The sequence below is a fragment of the Austrofundulus limnaeus genome, unplaced genomic scaffold (assembly GCF_001266775.1).
Source record: "Austrofundulus limnaeus strain Quisiro unplaced genomic scaffold, Austrofundulus_limnaeus-1.0 Scaffold173, whole genome shotgun sequence".
NCBI classification, from domain to species: Eukaryota; Metazoa; Chordata; class Actinopteri; order Cyprinodontiformes; family Rivulidae; genus Austrofundulus; species Austrofundulus limnaeus.
The window spans coordinates 506,659-529,598 of record NW_013952575.1 but is presented as its reverse complement, the minus strand read 5'-3'; the positions used below and the strand labels follow the sequence as shown (position 1 = coordinate 529,598).

The 22,940-nt window shown below is 38.2% G+C and overlaps 1 protein-coding gene across 1 annotated transcript in view; it reads right to left on the bottom strand.

Annotated features, from left to right (window-relative positions):
• Positions 1-19,623, bottom strand: part of kitlga (kit ligand a) — a gene marked incomplete at its 3' end in the record, with an annotated part of 72,217 nt that extends 52,594 nt beyond the window's left edge. Inside the window, 1 exon segment of the mRNA XM_014017616.1 lies at positions 19,212-19,623. Coding sequence (XP_013873070.1) covers positions 19,212-19,226 — 15 coding nt within the window.
• Positions 19,624-22,940: the final 3,317 nt, after the last annotated feature.

Genomic DNA, 22,940 nt, shown 5'->3' with positions numbered 1-22,940 from the left:
TTTCCTGAAGATAGAAGAGTTTGTTGAATCTGACGTGACATGTTCGTACGAATCCTTTGTACGAACAAAAGTAAGAGAAATTTAGGATAAAAATATGAACATGTTCTTGCATGAGGCCCATTGAGTGCATAACTGAACATAATTATTTGAAGGTCGACTTTTTTTGTATTAAAAACACTTTTCTTTTATTTGTCGGATGAAATATGCTTATTTTTTGAGATAGGGATTTTTGATTTTTATTTACTTTTTTGCCAAAATCATCAATATTAAAACAATAAAARGCTTGAACTACTTCAGTTGGTGTGCAATGAATCTAAAATATATGAAAGTTTAATGTTTATCAGTACATTACAGAAAATAATGAACTTTATAACAATATGCTAATTTTTTGTGTTTCCATTGTGTTTTTTATCCCTGTATTGTGTTTTAACATCAACCAGTCAATGGGACTAGAGATGGAAATTGGCTATAATGTTAACCATTTACATGTAAATATTAATACATATTGCCCCATTTTCTAAAGAAAAATTGAACTTGTGTAGGGGTTTAGGCGTTAGTGACGCTAATATTGTCTGGTTTTGTTAAAGAAGTATAACCCAGAAGCAGGCATAGAACTCAGTAAAATGAGTAAATTTATTAAACAAACAAAAAACAAAAGCTGTTGTGGCAGCAAACATGCTAATTTACCAGGATTCCTCACAAGGAGGAAAAAACAAAAAACAGGTGGAAGGGAGCCAACACAATGCAGAACTGACTCTCAAGTACAAAGACACACCATACGGACACAAATGTGAAACACCTGTGAGGAGACAAGCAGGAGTGGGTGGGGCTGAGGAGAAATACAGAGGAGCAGGTAAAACACAAACCGATGAGGACGAACACAGAAACACAAAACGCTACAAATATTTTGGTTAGTTTTTCTCACCACTGACTTAATGCATCTAGCTTTATGAATTAAAGGGGACATATCTGCAAAAGCCTCTTGTTTAGCTGTTAAATGCATTTTGTTGTGTACCTAAGTTTCTAGAAGTGCAGACTATATATATATATATATGGTCTCTCTTGGTGCTGCAAAGATATCTTTATATTCTTTTTTTGGGTCATATTTTTCAATCTGTTCAGTTTTTTTCTCTCTGACGTTTGATGAACTATTACATCAAATTATTTACAACAGAATTGCCAAATAAAGTCTAGATTTACAAACTACAATTTTGTTTTCGTCTTCATTCTCCTCGGGCTCTGGGTCAGACATGTAAGACTGGATGGACAAGTCTTCCCTTGTTCAAGTCTTAATTTATTTGTAAATTAAATGTTTCTATGAATCTAGAAAACATAATCCCTCTCAAACTGGAAAGAACTGGTCTGGAAGCTGGAGTGGGGTAGAGTGTAAAGTGCCTCATTTGGATGTAAAGAGACAGCATCAAAATGAGCTGCTTTGAGACACCGCTTAGAAAAGGGGTGAAAGAGGGGCTTGTGGACTTACAAAAAGAAGGAATTCAGACCAAAGCATTGCAGTTCCACTATAAAGACCCCAAATGAATTATTTTAATGTGAAGAAGGAGGATTTTAAAGCATTATATGTCTACTTCAAGTGGCCATTTGTGGTCTACCACAAAAAATAAACAATTTTTATTAAATCATTATCTTTATACTTTGAGGTGTTTACTTTATATATACATTTTATTCATGCTACCTCCACTGCCTCAGTTCTCATGCAGCCTCCTGTGCATCTCTGTGTTGCCTTAAGCATATATACTGTACAATAGACAAAAACACTATTAGGCTGATGAGGGGCAGCATTGTTCTGCTCGGATCAATGGCAGATATGCTTGTACTTTAAATGACGCTTAAAATTGTAGTTGCCTCAAATGACTTATGCCCCTTTTCCATGGGGTATTGTCGGAATGGTCGGTGAAGGTACGGGTCGGTACGGTTGGTTTTCCACTGATGTTCCAGTCCAGTTCCAATGGGTGTGTTTTGGGCAGTTGGTGGAGGTGGTTTTTAGATATTTTGAAAAAAAAATTAATGGGCAAAATGAGAGATGGAAACACATTTGATGAATAACTTTTGAAATTTTAAACATTTGCAAAAATTTAGCCAATCAGTGACGAACAGTGTTCTGACGCCGCATTTTGTTGTCAGCTGGGGCMGGTTGGAACCACAATGAAGTAGGTACTAAAAAGTGTCTGTTCCATGGATCTGGTCTAATGGAAATGGCTTGGAACCATACTGACACTACACTAAGTGGCACTAGTGGAAAAGGGGCATTGGTGGGGGTGAGCAATCTCAATGGGCCTCATGCAAGAACATGTTCGTATTCTTATCCTAAATTTCTCTTACTTTTGTTCGTACGAAGGGTTCGTACGAACATGTCATGTCAAATTCAACAAACTCTTCTATCTTCAGGAAAAGTGTGTAAATGAGCTGCGTAAATTCCACCTGTTCTATCCAGCTGCTCGTGCACGCAGAGAAGAGATTAGCCTAATTACCTCCCCAAAAACACCATATAAGGCTATGTTTCCTGCCTCAGATATCAGGAAGTGTCCATTCATGAAAATGACAGCAAAAAGTAAAAAGATAAATCTACTCGTAGATTCGGATTCAATCTCCGAATCTACGAGTTCGGAGATTGAAGTCCTGCTGTCTGAGATCGAGAAAAGAAAATCTGTCATTTTTAGCCGTGTCAGCTGTGAAATTAAACTAGGACATGCTAAAGCAGAGGAATGGAATTATGACTGTAAACAACTGTGTTACATAGTTTTCATTTATTCAGAAGAAGAGCAGTCGCACACCACTGCCACCCCCACCCCGCCTGGCCGCCTCTCGACCATCGCAAGTAGATGCGGTTCTGAAAATAAGCATTTTAAAATGTCTCCATACTTCAGTTAATGCATCATTTAAATTGGTTTTTAGTTTGAGATCTTCATATTAATATTGTAGTGTTATACAACAGCATTAAAAGCCAATTTAATTTAATCAATTTATGTTGTTAGTTACATTTAAAACTATAATTCCAATTCAAACAGAATAACCTATTGTCAAAATAATTATGGAGTGTGATTTATTTTAAACTCAAAATATTTTCTAAATAATGAAATATAAAGTTATTAGTGAAGAAAATCCGTCTAGATAACAGCAGACTGACTGCTCGTAAAATATTCGACAGGTCTGGACTCGTAAATTTTGTACGTATCTGAAAAAAATCTTAGAATGCGAAACAACTGGTGAATGCCACAAGTTCTCCTAAATCACTCGTACGCACAACTTAAGAACAAACCTGTTTGTATGAATGGTTCTTGCAAAAGGCCCAATCTTTCAAAACTAGGCAAGGTGGTTCTGCTGATTTAATGAGAACATTTTCCACTTTCATTAGGAACTACACGTAACTAAAAACAATGTATTATACAGCATGAGGAATGAACACAGATCACTTGATTCTTTGACACAAGCTTCACAGGTTCTGTAGCATGTAAATATTGATTGAGACCCAGAGTTTGATCCATATGAAATGATGGCCAAGATGCTAATATGTAAACTTGGGGCCAATGCCCACAGGGCACCATGCCAATCTTCCTAATTGTCAAGATTAACAGACGTTTCTCTGGATGATGCACAGCTTTCACTTTCACACTAGATAAGCTTCAGCCAATCAGAATTAGGGTGGGGAGCTTTGGTTCTGGGCAAAACTTTGATTCAGATCCAGCTGTGAGCTTGCACAAAGCATGGACCGCAAGTTTATGAAGCCAGAGGAAGGCACAATTGTTGTTGCCACAATCTCAAAAGATCCCTATCTAAAGTGTTGACTTCTCCCAAAATCTTAGCTAACAGCCTGGCTGTAGAGTTAATGTTGTTTAAAGCATGGGGAGTAACTGTTTTGAACAAAATGTAACTGCTTCACAAAGCCAAAAATTAAAGCCAAAATCCATTGGACAAGTTACAAGTTATAGCTCCTCAAAATACAAATATGCTTATCATGGGCTGCTGCCAGGTAAAGCTGGACAAGGTGGTGCTGGGAAAAACACTGAGTACTTAGCTAATAATCTGTGTAAAGCACTTTTTTTGCAAATACACATTTCCAGGCTCATAACATAAGAGCATAAAGGAACCATAAAACTGTCCAAGTCTGGTGGTTTTTGGCAAGAAACTGCAACAATAAAACAATCAAATAATAAAAATCTGTGAATGCTGAGATGTTTCAGCATTTAATGGCTGTATTTTGACTGTAAATAAACAGTTGAAAACGTATTTTAAAGCTAAACTGTCCAGGTTACCTGCATGTGACTTAGATGATAAAGCCAACATATTAACTAGTTTAGTCATTTCCTGCTTTAAATCTTCAGAACATCAAGTCTCCAATAACTAACATCTGTGCTTGGGTTATCTCTGATGCGGCAACACCAACAAAAAGGCAAAAAACAAAACAAACATAAAATCTGGTCTAGTGCATGTCCAACACTCTTCAAGAACCGCCTTTTATTGTAAGCACATTTCAGCAAGAAATTAGATGACACGTCATCTTGGTTATATTCAAAGTTGTAAAGTAAATAAGTAAATTCACTGTGTTATAGTGTATAAGGAATTGTTTTTGAGGATTTGTAATTTTACCATGTTATTTTTAAGTAACTTACTTCTATTATTTTGTTACATTCAAAACATAAATGATACTTTTACATTTTACTTTAACATTTAACACCTAGTTACACAATACTAATTTAAATATGACCAGAACTTATCATGATAGGAGTTGTTTATGCACTTTAAAAAAAGTGTTGAATTTAGTTAACCATGTCAACTGGTTTCACTAAACCGAGTTGAGTAAATTGAGCAACTTTATATTTACTCAACTTGGTTCAGTTAACAAGTTTGGTTAAGTAAATTCAACACTTTATTTCTTAGAGTGTGTGCAAAAGTACTTTTACTTTAATTTTCCACAAGTCATTTTCTGTAAAAGGTATTTTTACTTTTACCTTGTTATTTCTTTTAAATACTTTATCTGCAGAACCTGGTTATATTAGTCATGTAAAGCAAGCATAATTTCCTTCTGAATGTTCCAAAAGAAGAAGAAAAAAAATAAAGACTCCTGGCCTCCAAACACAACTTGTGCCAAACACAACAACAAACAGCATGGCCTCAGTGAGACAACCATTATGACTTCAGCTCACTAATCTTCCCCCCATGTCCCTTCGCTGACCTTGTGAGATTAAAGACACAGCTGCCCTTCAGAGAGAATCACACTGTTTACAACAGTAATGATGGTCCCCAGGATTTTAATACATGTAACAGTTGTTGTCACACAGTTTAATCACTATTTTAGACCTGGGGTCTTTCTGTATGGAGTTTGCATGTTCTATCTGTGCTTGCATAGGTTTCTCTGTGTACTCCGGTTTCCTCCCACAGACCAAAAGCATGCATGGCCACACAGACCAGTCCATCTTAAAGCTCTCTTGGGTCATTCATAAATCACAGGTAAACCCCGCCAGGTCCGGCTCACATGTACGCGTTTATAAATTAACCCGGCAGCACGGAACCAAAACAGGCGACATATTTATAAAAGGACGAACATCTGCCTCATATCAAACTGAAATAACTTACTTTAGCGATCCTGTGGTTCAATATTTTTTAAATGAACTACTAAGTTGCTGTTTCATATCAACCAATATTCCCTCGGTAATGAATCCGTTTGTTCATTAATCCTGCAGTCGCTCACTGATGTCATCAGTTCATAATCAGTTTTTGAACCGCGGCACCGCAGGCTTTTGTTCACAAGTCGGCCTGCCCGGTTCAGTTATTAACCATCCTTGGCAGCTTAGAGGGGCATCACAGGCCTCTTCAACCCCCTTTGCTCCCTCCTTGTTCTTTCTGAATGATCCAAGAACACGCTTCAGTCCCGGACTGACATCCAGGCCTCGATTACAAAAAAGATCTGTGATGTCAATGGGACTTGCCTTATTAATTAAGGATAATAATATAATCAACCGGTTTTATGCTAGAGAAGATGTTTTCTGATCCATGCAGATATACCCTTGCTCCTATCCAACACTGTCAGGTCATTCTGTCTCTAATGCAGAGGATGATCGCCCTTGTCATGTTTTCCAGCACCTCTTTGAAGCTCAGGTGTCTAGCTGAACAGGCTCTCCAGACTGCAGGTCTTGTGGCCCAATTTTTCACATAATCTTATAAAAGCAAAACCCAGGACCATGCATGGCATTAGTCCACTAGAGCAGCCTGCTTTGTTAAAAGAGATTGATTTTTTTTATATCTTAATCTTCTGCCTGCATGACTGTTTTGAAATTTATCCAACAGAACTTGGTTTTCATGTTTTCTAATAGGGATTAAACAGTGTACATGATGAAGGCCATGCAGGGAAAACACCAGGCTTTTGTTCTTGTCCAGACGTTACAGAGCAGATCCCAGCTAATACTTTGTAGTGCTGTTCATTCCCTTTCAGTGTGGTAAAGAAACATCAATTAAAATAACTATTTGGCCATTTTGAAGTTGTGTTTTTCGCAAAAGTTTTAAACAATATCTTCCTTGCTGTAAAGTGAACTTTGTATGGAATCAGTTTGGAGAACTACAGTTAAAGGAGACCAATTATGGGTCCTAGAAATGTTTATGGTATGTCTGTGGGCTATCCAGACCATATTCAATTTAATGCACAAAATAATTCTCAGATAATAAAATTTCCCATTTTCTAGTTCTGCCTGCTCTGACTTCCGTTCAGAAGAGCTGTTTATGTTAATGAGCTCTGTTGGTAACGCCCTCCAAAAATCTGTTGACATTAACTCCGCCCTCCAAAGCCAGCGTTTACGTTAGCATGGCTAATAATAGCAGAAGCTCCGTTGTACAACCATATGAGACCCAGAGGCAGAGTCGTGGTCGCAGCTTCTTCTTTTTTTTCTCCCTCCTCTGCTCTGCGCTGTTACCAGAGCAGGGAGCAGCAGCGGTCAAAATACCTCAGAAACTCTAACAAATAGGCTTTAAAAAGGCTTTAATAAGCTAAACAATAGAGGTACATGAGAAAATGTGTTCATAACGAATGAAAATAAATAAATAATTAAATTGTGTACATGTCAGTCTCAAACCCTGGTCTCCCACTCTCTGGTCCAACACTCTACCCATTGCCCTATTGGAGGCTTGTTGTGAAATGAGCTGCACATTACACAACACCATGACGGCTTTTTATACTGAGGAGGAGGAGTCTCACCCAGGGGGTTGCTAGGTAAGGGGCTGAACGCAGGTTCCGGTGGGTTGTCGTACAGCTTGTGAAATCACAAAATGACCGAAGTATAAAACTTGTCATTAATATACATTAAAAATACATTTACTTACAGTAAATATGCCCCTGGGTGCATTTTTTGGTCCCAGGACTGTTTTTTAAGAAGTACATACAAAGTTGAGTAAAGAAAACCTTTAAAAAGTGAACTTTGCATAATAAGTCCCCTTTAAGTTTGACAGTTCTGATCAGCCAACGCAACTAAGACCAAAGTGGATTGCCGTAATTCTAGCTCCATCCTCAAAACTTGGAAAACACTACTTCAAAGACCCTTACGCAACTTTTATTGTCTCACATACACAGTTGATAACATTGAATTGTTTGGTTATTTACAAGCACAAACACCAGAGACAGGTAGCTGTAGCACTGCCAGTCTTCCATAAATCACTCTCGGCAGGATTTTTAAAAGATTTGTTTTAAACAGTGTATTGCAAATGGTATAAAAGTTCTTTAAAAAAATAACTGAAAAAAAAAAACTTTGCATGAACAATGAAATAAAAATATAGAGCTGAACCTTGAGAAGCTAATAATGGCTAATCTGAGAAAACCATTTCAAAAGTAGACTTCTTAAATCAAAAACATAAATCTTAATTTGCTAAAAACACCAGCAGGTTCAGGAAATAGTACCAAGTTTGAATCATCACGGATATACAAACTGTAAACTGACACTTGTTAAAGAAAGGTAAAAGTAATTAGCCAGTATTTATTTATTGTGTCAGCCTGGTTTGCTAGTTAGAAAGTAAAATGTGGTTCTTCATCCCATTGTGGTAGAAAAATACTTCACACATCTCTCTCAGATTCTTCTGAGGCCAAGGGTTAGTGACCTCCTTTGCTGACCTAAATGTCACCCGATTTTGAGGCACCTCGATTTATCTTCTGGTTTCTCGCAGACAGTTTCTACGATCAGGACGAGATCTGCCGCAAGTCATCACGCTTACTAAAATAGTTTTTTTTATCATTAAAGTGTTATTATTAAAGTGTAATGCTCTTCTTGGCTGTCAAAAAATATATATTTTTTTTGGGGTGGTGGAGGGGCATTGGGGTGGGACGACACCACAATTTTGTCCCAATACTGCACAAAATATGATGCCAGTGACAATAAACCTTATCTTATCACGATAGTTTTACTCTTACCGTTCCTTCCCATTTTCAGTTGCCCCACAAGAAAAGTCAATTGCACAAATCACAGTTAGGACAAACTCCGCCCACACGACAAGAAACTCCCCGTCAACTGCAAAGATCACTTGCCCAAATGGGACCATCTACTTTCAGGGAAACAAGCTCAGCTTGAGTCTGTATTATAGTGAGTTGCATTATATTATGTAAATTACAAAAAAATAGAAATAAAATTACAAAACTATATTAATAAATTATGTGCATTAGTTAAATTATCAGCTGTGTTTTTTGTTAGTTGACAGAGTTAGAAATAAAATAAATGCTTGAATCCACAAAATAATCAAATGCCTTGAAGACAAATGCTGAAAACTTTTATTTTATACATGATCTGGGAGTATAGAAATCTGGCCTCCACTGACATCTTGTTGGGTTTGCATGTATAAAATCCCAGGGAGCTTGACACTTGAGTTAAAAAACAAACAAACAAAAGATTTATTTTACAAAGAAAAATGCTGACGAGGCAGGGAACTCACGAAAACAAAAGTGGACCACACAACAACAAGGAGACAACCCAAACTGGCAGCAAGAGGCACAATGAACAGACGGAGGAGGGAAAACAGGGAACAGAATTTAAAGGTGAGCAAACAAGTACACAATTGGAATCACCTGGGGAAGAGACGCGAGGATCAGGTGTGCAGGGGAGGAGTTAGAGAAGAACACAGAGGCAGGTATACACTGAGGAGAAAACAATCACAAGGGGAGACAAACACACATCTTCCTTTGACCCGAATGAAATATTTTAACAAAAGCTAAAAATCAGGAAGCAAAATTCATGTGGCCTAAGATCAATTAATCTGCTACAGCAACATGTAAGCTGTTGCATTTATTGCTTCCTAACAGTACATTGTTACTGACACAGCTCAATGCATCCAACTTAAAAGCAATTGGCTCTGATGTGTTTGTAACTCAATACATGCCATAAAAAAATAAAATTGTCTTGTGGTTAAGGAAAAGAGATCTCAACATGGGCTTTAGTGGAAATAGAGCCCCTGCTGTGTTCCTGCTACAAATAAATCCAAAAATCAGCATGTACCATAACATGTCCTTTCAACTTCATGTTTTCCACCATGTTGGAGTGATCTGGAGAGTATTAGAGATTTTAATGGGGAAAACCCAAACTACAATGCTGCAGGGGAAAGACGAAACAGCAGTGTGCTTTAGATGTGTTTCAACCACACAAACGTTCTCCAGGGGATTTTATTTTTTTAATTTTTTTTTACAAATAACCCCTGCAATTTTAATGCAGGAGCCAGAGACTAAACAAATGCCAAAAAGATGGTTTGTATCCAGAACAGCTCTGATTAAGAAGTTGTTCTTTTCATTGCGCATCCACTACTTCAAATACAACCCCCCCCCACAAAAAAAATAATAATAAAATAAAATAAAACCTAGAAGCAAACCTCCGCCAAGACCTATTTCCCCCATCCTGTAATGGTGTTAATGCACAAAAGCAGAGGTGGAAACACATTTACCGAATATGTTCTGATGTAGCGAACATTTGAGCAAGCAGTATGTACGGAATTTCTTCACGGTGGAGTCCAATGTGAAAAAAAAAGTCAGACTCATCACCTGACGTTAATCATGGTCAAACTGGTCTCGGATTAAGCTCCCAAATTTTCATCAATCACATTCCACCATGTAAAACGCCTGTTTTATCCCCTTTTCTGAGTTTGTAATGGTTTGACTCTCTTTATAAAGTGCTTCCTGGTACAGTCGGCTCATGAAGCGAGTGGCTTTTTTTTAAGCAAGTGATCAAAGCAAAATACATCGTGTGAGCGCTTTCAGCACAAACACTCCCACGAACTTCAGAGCAATCACACAATAAAGTTCTTATGTGGAGGGGGTACCTCACAAGGTTGATCAGCTGTTCCCACGGACAGTGCAGCTTCCCTTGGCTGCAGCAGGAGCCTCCTCCTGCTGTCGGCGTCCTGTTATTCCCGTAACGTGAAGAGAATCACATTTCTTTTTGTACATCTCCAGACAGCATGTAACATCGCCAGAAGTAGTTGATAACAGAGTAATCACAACATTCGTGATAGTAGACATACTGGGATGTGTAGTCCCAGGGAGTTTGCGACTTGTACTTCCTGTTTCATACAGGCATGCGTGTGACGCAATGACACTGCATAGCCCTACTGATTCGCTGGAATTAAAAGATAAACAAATCCTGTATCCGCATCTTGATCCGGAACATCACCAAAATTTAAAGGTGTGTTCCTTGGCCCAAGTACTCACATGTGGTAAAAAATGTCATGAGAATCCGTCCACAGGTTTTTGAGTAATTTTGTCCACAGACAGAACGACAGACAGACAGATAGACATACGCGACCGAAACCATTACCTCCTCCCCTTGGTGGAGGTAAAAATTAGAAAAGGCAACCCATACATCAACATTTCCCTAATGCATTATGGATCATTTGTGAGAAAGAGTTAAGTAGATAGAAATCAGAAGAAAAAGTTAAATGAAGTACTAAAAAAGGAACAGGATTGAATTGTACAACATTGAAGAAATATAAAGTATTTACTTCAATAAAATTCTGGTATTAGAAAATAGTTTATATTCAAATTAGACAATGTCTAGAGCACAATGGATTAACTTATAACAAACTTCACTGTTAACTTTGTCAAAACTATTGCATCACCAAATCAGGATATGACAGTAATCAGAAAAGGTTAACCCTATGTTCTAAAATGGTGTTAAAGGTTTTTCACATGTAATCAAATGTAAAGAGGATTTTAAATGAATACTATTCTAGATGCCAGCATGAAGTTTTCCATAAAAACAAATTATTATAACCCATTGCTCAGTCAGTATTTACTTTTAAAGCCCTTTCTAACAGCCAAAAGGTGCATAAGTACTTTAAATAAAAATATATATAAAAACAGGAAAATAATACCAAAAATGAGAAAGAACCACTATAGGTATTAAAAGCATGTCTGTAAAAAGGATTTAAAGATAAGATTCAAAAACGGCCCAGATCAGTGATTGAGTGGAAGTCCCGAGGTTCTACAGTCTGGGTTCAGCGACCGAGAAGGTCAGGTCACTGTGTTTGGCGTTTGGGACAACAAGTATTTGTTGATCTTAAGGTTTTTGTTCATGTGAAAATGTGAATAATTCTGCAACAATTCTGACATAGGAGAAAAAATGTACAACGAAAAAAAAGTAATCTGGTCATGCCTCCTAGTTGTTCTTCCAGCTGCAAGAAGTTGTAGCAGCGTGCAAACTCAAATGAAAAAGTTGGCAATTGTTTAAACGGATGGCCTTTCAAGGCAATCTGAGCTTATACCTGCAACCACAGTATTACAAGACCGAGACACTACAGCCATTGACCTTTTTCTAAAACCTTGTTATGTTCTTCCTTTTTGGAAAAAAAAACATCCTTTATGTATTTGTTGTTTGAGATGGAGGACTAAATCAAATTTAGAGTACCAGAAATTTTGCCCAATGTGATTAAAGAATTACAATCTAAAGGATGGATAATCTTCTTCTTTTCTCTCTGAAAGTGTTCTTTTTTTTAACGTATACAGTTTTAGATTGATACAAATGTGGCCACAAATGTACAACACTGAAGTGATCCCAATCATAATTTACTAAAATTAATTGCGCCATTATTCAAGTACATGTTTACTTGAACTACAAATGCTTTGACTGCAGTCGCAATGTCCTGTTAATGTCCAGCACAAAATCTCAAGTATCAGTAGGGGAAATGAAGATGAAATGCACCATATGACAGTATGCTCTCTTTGTTTTTCTTAGGCGAAAATGTGATGTTTAATAATCTTCCTAGAGCCTCTTTATGTAGCTGTGTTACTTACTATGTCAACAAACAAGGGATGGGACAAATCTAGTTAACATGCACCAAGTGCGGCAGGGAAATTCGTCTTCGCTGACGAGGAAGAAAGCCAAGTTGTGTAAATGTGCTTGTTAGCAGAATCTCAACCTGATGTCCTGCCACGTTTTTACCTTCACGAGTTCTCACCCAACAGCTCGGCGTAATTATTTTTTCATCTTCCAGCTAAATCGTTAGAACGTCACTTTCAAACACTATAATTAAGTGGATGCATTCATTTGTGTGTGCCCAACTTCTCAACAAAACACAGGATGTTTGAACGGAAGGTAGTGAATTCCTTAGAACTTGTGATTCATCCTGAGATATGCACGATGGGCTGCTAATCACCGATAACAGTATTACTAACATTATTAAAATCCTATGCATGCAGCAAGCTGTCTGTTAATCGCTCAGGGAGCACGAACAATTCCATTAATATGCAACATGCTTCATGCATTAGGATGCATGCGGAAAACACAGATCAAGTTTTTATATTCTATTAAAGGGATCCCCGATTAGTTGCAACATTAGACTTTATGTGATAAACATATACTTTAGCTGTAAAATAAAGACTGTAAAAATACTGTAGGATGTTCAGTTTTTATCATTTTTAAACTAAAAGTTTAAAAATATATTACACGGACGGGGCCATTTTATTTACATGCAAAGCATTCTGGGTAAATGATGACATCAAATAGGTCATCGGCGCGAGGCTGCTAGCGAGCTATATCCACCCTGAAGGTTAATCTTGGACAATATCTGATGATTGACTCTTTTAAATGAAACCAGAGAGCGTTGACAGAGAGGAGAAGGTAGAAATGACTCAGCCTGGAACTGAAAATATGGATGGAGGACAACAGAGCTGCTTCATGGAAGAAGAACCTGAGAAGAAGAACCTGTTTATTTAAGGTTCTAAACATTTTTTTTTAATTCACACAATTAAGAGAGTGAAAGAGTTTGCCTAACCAAAGCTCAGCAATAAATACTTGGTTATAAATGTGCTTTGATGTTTCCACAGTGCTTACAAAAATGATTGCACAAGAAAAGTTGGAGGGGCAACACCCCTCACCCGTGCCAAAGAAATAAAACTTAGAACATTTTTAAAACAAACATTTAAGTTTACAGTTTGAAGGCGTAATGAGTCAAACAAAAAAAACTTAACAATTTTCAGATTTTGAACAAATGGTTTTGCCTTCACTAAACAAGAAATATTATGTTTCTTTAACATTTATGTGAGTACATAAAATATTAGGGGGGAAATGCCTACACTTCATTTACAGTCAGATCATGCCATTCAACAAGGAGAAACATCAACTAGCTTTATTTGCCAAGTTTCAAAAGAGACTTTTTTTTACAAACTCCTGCTTGTAGTTTATTTTACCTGGGCCAATCAGCAAACAGAAGGCAGAGTTTTGAACAACATAGATTATCTTCGCAGTGTCTGCTAGTTATTTTAGCATACGGCAGTGGAGGAAGTGAATGAAGCCAGTCCGTGTTGATAAGGCTTCAAATTAAAATAAATTTGTCTGACAAAGCAGCAGCTCTCATTTACAGTCGTCTCGTTCGGCTCGATACTTTTCTCCTCTCAGTAGGGTTGTTTACAACACATGCGATTTCCTGTTAGCTTCTTAGCTTAGCCTCCTTCACAACGACACTTCAGCAGAGGCCACGCCTCCAACAAGAATCACTTCTCTTTGGCCGCAAGTCCAGACCCTTTTACGAAGCAAAGTGAAGGACAAGGGTCTAGTTTTTACCAGGCTAGTATCCTGAGAGCAATGGACCGCATGAGTGATCCAACTGGTTATCTTAAGTTTACACACCAGTTTAAAAATTAATTCCAGGCTTTCAGCTCTTAATATTTGTTAGTTAATGGAAGTAGGTTCAAACTCCTGGAATGAAGACAGAAATGATTACTTTGAAACCTGCAATTCCTTCATGTACAAAGACTTGTCATTGCTGTTTGCAACAACACTCTGCAGCTTCTTCAAGGGGATCCCAAAGCTTTCCCTCCAGTGATTTCTGGGTCTGCCCTGTGGTCTCCCCTCATTGGGGCATGCCCAGAAGGGGAGTGGACAACAGGCGTCTCAGTCAAATGCTCAAACCACCTCAGCTGGTTCCTTTTAATATGTAAGCTCTACTCTAAGCCCCCCCCCAACCCGATGACAGCGCTCCTCCCCCTTTTTTCAGTCCAGAGTCCAGACAGCTAAAAGAGGAAGCTCATTTCAGCTGTCAGGATCTTGCCCCATCAAGGTCTGGTACAGAGCCAAGCTACATTTGAGGGCAGGGCCGTGGGCGTGCAGATTCTTGGCATCATAAACTGGCTTTTTGTACATGGAATGTATTTGACAGGCCTCTTTAAAAAGATCACTGATCGACTACTTTGGCAGCCAGTTGTCCGCAGGGGTGGATGTGTTATAGTTGTTTACTGCAATATTTGAAAGAGTCAGACGAGTTTGGAGACAAGCAAAGCTCCTGTAAAAGAGGAGTTTAATGAAATGCTGTTTGAAACTTATTCTGCCATCTGCAATGATTTAATAACCCACCCAGAATGGGGAGCTGGCACAGCTGGGGAGCAGGGGGATAATAATCCCAAACATAAACTTGAACATAAATCGAAGGATTGATCACACACAAAAAAAAAGCATGTAACTTGACGATAGTAAACTGTTCTACGCTTAAAAAGAACAGACTGAAAACAACTTAAGACAGATTCTGACAGAGTAAGGTAGAATATTTATACTTGTAGTTAAGCTGAAGTATGGAGGCACTTAAACTCAAAGTGAACAACGTGGGAAAGGAAAGCAGCTACAACAAATATTGGTAACTATTAGATAAGTGCTTTTTCCACTCCTATTTGAACTCCTTTTCAGTCTTTTCCCAACAAGAACACGTCAATAACCACCAATGTGCCGGGGTCACTTACCGGCTGCACACAAATGGCTCTGATATTATGAATCATCTCCACAGAAATAATTAACCACGGGACTGGAGTTAAGCTCCATGGAAACTTTAAGTCACCAGATCCACTTAAAAAAAACCAAACAGGACTTTCAGCTTGAACGAACATGGAGGAAGTCATATCAAGGGTGGCTCCCGCAGAGTTTTATTATTATCCAGTATTTTTAGGCACATTTATTTGATTTTTTTTTTTCATTTTAACGGTTTTGTAAACTTGTTTAAAACAAGATTGTTTTATTTCTGGCATTTACAATCCTGTAAAAAGACAGTAAAAATGTAAATGCCTCCCAGCCTAGCTTGCGGCCTGCTGCTAGCGCTGCATCTCCCACCATGTGGTACGACCTTTCTGCAGCCTGGGACAAATATACATGCCACTCACTGATATGGGCAAGACAAAAGCCGAACTCCTCTCTGAACTGCATGAAGAGATTTCAGCCATAATATAAAAGGAGAGAATATTTCCTCCATTAAATCCGACATACAAGCACTAAAAACTGAACTCTTCCAATATCACTACCATTCAACAGGGTTTCACCGGACTCAGAAGCACCATCTTCGTCTGATTGCACAATCAATCAATCTGCACATGACTACCGCCTCCTGTCTGTTGACCAATAGGAGAGGAGCTGATCCACGAAGGACCGCCCACTTTATTTACACAGTGAGGCAGAAATGCATAAGGTAAAGTAAAATCAGGAGACAGAAAAATGTAAAAAACACATGGAAATAAAAAGACTTGTGAAGGAAAACAATTACAAAAAACTAATTTAAGAGACACAAATGCATCTACAAGTAAAAGGATAAAACAAAAAAAATTAAACAGTAAAATTTAAATTAAATTATATAATTTGTTGGAACTAAGCTGGAAAAATAAATATGAAAGTTAATTATGAGGTAAAGTTCTCCTTTTTTAAATTATTGATGCATTTTAAGTGTATTTATTTATCCATCCATCCATCCATCCATCCATCCATCCATTTTCTTCCGCCTATCCGGGGTCGGGTCACGGGGGCAGCAGCTTCAGAAGGGAGGCCCAGACCTCCCTCTCCCCAGCCACTTCTTCCAGCTCCTCCGGGGGAACTCCAAGGCGTTCCCAGGCCAGCCGAGAGACATAGTCCCTCCAGCATGTCCTGGGTCTTCCTCGGGGCCTCCTCCCGGTGGGACGTGTCCGGAATACCTCACCAGGGAGGCGTCCAGGATGCATCCTTACCAGATGCCCGAGCCACCTCAACTGGCTCCTCTCGACGTGGAGGAGCAGCGGCTCTACTCTGAGTCCCTCCCGGATGACCGAGTTTCTCACCCTATCTCTAAGGGAGATTATTTATTTATTTATTTATTTATTTGTGAATTTATACATTTCTGCTTTTAATTTTAATTGTGGAAGTTTCGGCCTCCATAAATCTCATCAACAATTTAACTAATTCATTCAAATGTGCTCAGTGGAAGAGTGTAATTTGGACACATCAGCACCGTCTGTGCTACAACGCCTACCTCCTGTATGCTTCCCCAGAACATGTGATTTAATAAATCAAATGATGCGGCGTTGCGTGGCTGTCCTCTCTCTCTCTCTCGCTTTGCCTCCTACTTCAAAGCTTAAAAACAAACAAACGTTTCCTGGAGCTAGGTAAAAAACAAAATGATCCAGTTTTCTTGTGGGATTCTAAAGTTGCATGCTGGTCCTTAGCAAACCAAAGGTCACAACAATAAAAAGGAAAGTGAACTGAGCCTGGATGATGTGAGCAATGGAGCTGTGGATTTACCGCCTCTGTTTCAGTCTAGCCCAGAGGAGCCCAAAGTGGGGCCCACGGGCCAAATTTGGCCCGCCAAGCCATTTGATTTGGCCCACCAACAGTTGACACACTTACTAGGCTGTAACCTGTTGTCCTATGTAAAAACACAGTATTTCCACTTAGTCATTTCATCTATTGGCCCAATGACTATATAAGGGGCTGTAGTGCAGATAGTCTTCACTCATGATGCTGACTTTATCTAAGTAGCAAAGACTCATGGGACATTAATGTCCTGTGAGCCTTTGCTACTTGAACGTATGGCAGACTTTCTCCAACTGCGCAGACTAAAACAAAAGCAGGCCACTGCACTGGCTGCAGGTTTAATTGTTAAAAATAAAGGACTTTACTTAAAAAGTATTTGTGTTTCAAATATTATATCACTGCATTTGGCCCGCAGCCCCAGATAGATTTTCATTTTGGCCCTTTTGGGGAAAATGTTTGGGCACCCCTGGTCCAGCTTCAATTTTTCACTCGTGCCAAAACTCTGAGACGCGTCCTTCCCTTCCTTGTCTTTACACCTGCATGGGAAAGCGGCTCAGAAGTTGCGAGGAATGTTGCAAACTTAACTGATTTTACCCCCAAAATCTGAAACAAGCACTTGACGACTGACCACTCAGTAAATACAGTCAAATCTCATTTCTGTTGCAAGTGAGTCACTTGGGTTCAAACACTTAAGACCTCCTAAAGCCATGTGTGGCTGGCATCAGGAAACTAGCGCTCCCTACTGGTGCTAAATGTTCTGTGAAGTTGTGAAGGACACACTCCCTGCTCTCACTGACACATTTCCTGTGCTGAAGCTTGGCTAAAACACTTGTCCTGGAATCTGAACATCGATGCGCTCTCTCCTATGAAAAATGACCAGTTTACAGAACTCTACTACTATATGAATGAGTATCATTCTAGGAAATGCTAAAGTATCTTTAAACAGAGTGAATAAATAAATAAAAACTTTCAAATAAATGCTCACATTGTTTCCATGACACGAGGACAGCGCCACAAGCTTTGGCACTTTATGAGCGCATGAATCAAAGATGTTTGGCAGAGCAGCCAGACAGAGCACTAATGTGCAAACTCATTAAGTATAAAGGCTCTGCTGCGGCACAACATATGATTGATGAGAGGATGGAGCTGCAAAGGAGACTTCAGACACTTTTATTCTTCTGCTGCATGCTCGCCCTTATACCCACATTAACATGCTTAAAGTCCTTTTGTTTTTAAATCTGATTAAGAGATTGGATTGGGCCTCAGCGTTTGTGCGGAGGGAGGCAGACTGTTGGGAGAAAAAAAAGGAGAATTGTGCAGAGTTTAAATAGTTTATGATCTCAGACAGGCTTTCATGTGTGAAGATCATAAATGATATCATAAATGTACTTATAGGGTGTTTTATGCAGGCTTTCTGCAAACCCATCAATGCATAGCATCTTTTGCATGTGAAAATGTGTTTCCACTTAGTCCCACTAAGCTCACATAATAAAACTAAATGCATAGCTAAAAATAAAGACACTCACCTGTTACAAGACAAACAATGTATCCTAAAGCCTCAAAGTTTCAAGTTAGGTCATTATGTCACGGTTTGCACACTTTTGGCCCCTAAGAACCAGTTCAACCCAAAGAGGAGCGGGTTCATCACCGACCTGAGGTGCGGTGTAAAGCCGTGTGGAAACCAGCTCAGCGGTGGATGAAAGGAGTTGATAAAGAGCTCTAATTCCTTTCAGTACTTTGTGTCCTCTCGTTTCGCACCGGATCATTCACTAGTTATGGTTACTTAATATGACACTTTCTTTCTCAGCTCCTGCGTCAACGTGCCGGGTGCGTCTGCTCGACCAGCGGCTGTTCTTACCCACTGACCCCCAAAAACACGCCGTTTCCCTGCGGATTCTTCCGCGTTCGTTTCAACACAAGCCTCACTACTTCGTTGAATAGTTTTTTTAAATGACCAGGAGCGAGGTTTTGCACACAAAAAAACTTTTATTTAAGCTGTTTGTTAAAAAAAAAGTCAAGAAGACAGCTGCAGGTTTCTCTGCGCAAAACCACTGTCGCTTCTTATTAAAGTGATCAATAACAGTTCTTGTTACTGGAGCTCAGCAGGAACGCGCACAGTCGCATCTACTGAGCTGCTTTCCCTCCCCCCTAAAAAAAACAAACACAAATATTTGTAATCATAATAAAATAGAAAGCACTTACTTTTGACTTCTTCATATGGAATGACAGGAGTAAATCCAGTGTGCGCGAAAGCCTATTTTATTTTACTTCTGCGGAGAGGAAATGGGTTCTCGTCATCCTGCAAGCACATATCTAATGCCTAAACCAGCGGTATCCAAGCAGAGGAGAAAAACAGTCCTGACGTGGGGGGGACGAAGTGTGACAAAAAAAAAAATGTGTGTGAAAAATAATATCAACGTCTGCAACCTCCAGGCTGAGAGACGCGCACAGCCCGTGTGCAGTCCGCGGCATACATCCAGACTCTGAGCGCTGCAGGAACAGGAAGGGAGTTAAAGCTTTGAAATGGTGCGTAAAAACGCGGAGTGAAAGAGCCGCCCTCATGACAAGCCCTCCTCAGCTGCCAACGCAAACTGATCGCCGGTTGTTCAACTCCGTTCATCATCGGAGACATGTTTTTTTTTTCAGGTTGTCCATCAATGGATAAAAGCTCAAGGGTTCAGATTACTACGAAAACATTATTCATTGTAACACGATGAAGGAAAAAAAAAAGGATTTTATAACAGAAACCTGCATGCCAGATGAATATGACTCAGCATCTGAGTGAGTCAAAGTGTGTGTCACCAGATTCATAAATACTTTCACAAATAAACATCAGAGACATCCAAACATTCATTTATTTATTTATTTATTTATTTATTTATTTATTTATTTATTTATTTATTTATTTATTTATATTATATTATATTATATTATATTTGACTGAGTTTGGACAGTAATTAATAGCTTTTAATCGAAAGTTTTTCTGCAACAAACTGAACATAAATAGCTTTAAAGTGTTTTAGACAGATTACTTTTACAAGTGAATTCAAGTCACGTTTTTTATGTTAGAGTTTACTTGATCTTTTATGTATTTTTACATTAATTTTTGACAGAAAAAAAATCATAAACTATCCAAAGCGTTGAATACTTTTCTCTGCGAATGATTTTAACCATAGTTCACCTTGCCTTTGGCGGCGTTGTTACAACAATAAACAATATGTGACTCAAAAAACAAACAGATGTAGTGGATTTAATTCAAAATATATGTCAGCTGTTTCCACTCAGCTGAATTGAATAAAGGTAACACATTTACTTTACGTTTACATTTACTTTAAGTCAGTGTAAATTAAATGTGTTACCTTTACTCAGTTCAGCTGAACAGAAACAGCTAACATGTTTTTTAATTAAAATGTTGACACAACATACAACCCCAATTCCAACTAGACATGGGTTTTTACGATGTGAAAACAAGTGTGCATTGCCAAGTAGCATGTCACTGCAGCATGACTTTGCCTGCAGCATTGGACTTGCAGAAGGAACTTTGACCAGGATCAAATATGTTTTCTAAACCACTGTCACGTCAGCAGGTGTTTTTAATTAAGGTAATTGTGTGACAAAATGAAGTTTGAAGAGATTTTTAGTTAAAGTTGCATTAGCTGGGTTTTGAACCCTGATCTCCCACATGAAACTCCATGACATAGACCATTAGACTGATGGAGCTTTGGCAGAGTGTGGTGCCAGGGGTTGGTTTGTATGTGTGCAGAAAGAGGCCACATTGCCAATACAATTATTGACACAAAATGCATAATATGACAACAATAGAGCAGTATTAAGACAATATTATAGTAAAACATCAAAATACAATCATATTAGTATTGTAAACACTGAACTATTGAGATTAAATATAAAAACACTAGGCTGCACTACCAAGTTGAGTACAGCTGGGGGCAGTATTGGACCATGACAAGGCCCCATTGACTCTCATTATATGAATTTGGAATAAAGTTTAAACATTAATATTTCAAAAACTACAAGTTGTACAGGTACCAAAAGGCAAAGCAATCATTTGGCACATGACCTTTACAGATAGAAATTACAATGGTAGCTGTAGGACAAAGTATGCAGGAGCACTGGACTTTCAGAATGAACTTTGACCAAGTTCAAATGTGTTTTCTTGTGCCTGTCACATCAGCAGGTGTTTGTAATTAAGGTAATTGTGTGACAATATGAAGTTTGAAGAGATTTTTAGTTAAAGTTGCATTAGCTGGTTTTGAACCCTGATCTCCCTCATGAAAGCCCACAGTGCTCATCATGAGACTATATGAGACGTGGCAGAGGACAATCCCAGGGATTGGATTGTATGTATACAGAAAAAGTTTACCTTGCCAATGCCATTATTGAAACTTAAGTGCAATATATTACAGCAATAGGACATCATAAAGACAGTATTACAGTAAAACATTAAAATACAATCATATTAATATTGTAATCACTGAAGTACTGAGTTTAAATATTGTAAAACTATGGTGCAGTACCATATTGTGTAGATGCAGCAGGGGGCAGTATTGGACCAATATGAGGCTCCATTGACTGCCATTATAATTTATTAAACATTAATATTTCAAAAACTATAAGTTTTACAGGCACCAAAAGGCATAGCCATCATTTGGCACAGGGGCTTTACAGATATAAATTACAATGGCAGCTCTAGGACAAAGTATGCAGGAGGAGAAGCATGGCAAAGTTGAGATGACTTGGATGGGAAACGAATCACAATAGTGTGCATTGCATTGGCAATGCACACTATTGTGCATTGTACATTGACATTTTTCAACATATATTCAATTGAAAACATTTGTAGTGTATTCAAATTGAACATAGGTTGAAAAGTATGTATAATAATATATTAACTTTGTTTTTTTTTGCAAATATTCACTCATTTTGAATTTGATGCTGCAACAAGCTCCAAATATGTTGGAACAGGGTCGACAAAAGTTGAGGAATGTGCAAAAAAACACCTGTTTGGATCATTGTACAGGTGAACAGGTTCACTGGAAACAGGTGAGTGTCATGATTGGGTATAAAGGGAGCATCCCCGAAAGACTCAGTTGTTCATGAGGAAGGATGGGGCGAGGTTCAGCACTTTGTGAACAACTGTGTGCGCAAATAATCCAACAGTTTGACTATTACTCAAGATACATTGCAAGGAATTTAGGGATTTCATCATCTATAGTCCATAACATCAGCAGATAGTTTATCAAATATTTACTCAAACATGTGCAACATCCCTTAAAATCATCTCTACTTTTATTATCTCATGAGACCCTTTTCACCAAACCATACTGCTTATTTTTTGTTTCTATTTTATTTTATGCTGTTTATTTGTCCATCAGTGTATTTATTTTGTTTTTCTTCAGAGTGTTTTTACTTTTATTTTATTCTAGGGTGATTAACTTTTATTCTTCGATAAAATTATTTGAATGGTTGCAGCTGTAATAAATATAATTTCCCTCAGGGATCAAGAAAGTATTTTGATTCTGAAACGATTTTTAAAAATTGGGCAAATAAGGCTGAAAACCAACAGTGAATGCTTGTGACCTTTGACCTCTCAGGCAGCGCTGCTTTAAAAACCCACATTGTTCTGTAACAGATATTATTACATTGGCTCAGGAAGACTTCAGAAAACCATTGTCAGAAAACACAGTTCATTATTTTACTACAGTGGTTTGCAAAAGTATTCATACCCCTTGAACTTTTCCATATTTTGTCACATTACAACCACAAACATAAATATATTTCACTGGAATTTAATGTGAAAGACCAACACAAAGTGGTATACAATTGTGAAGTGGAAGCAAAATTTTACATGAATCAAAACATTTTTTACAAATAAAAAACTGAAAAGTGCGACGTGCAAAAGTATTCAGCCCC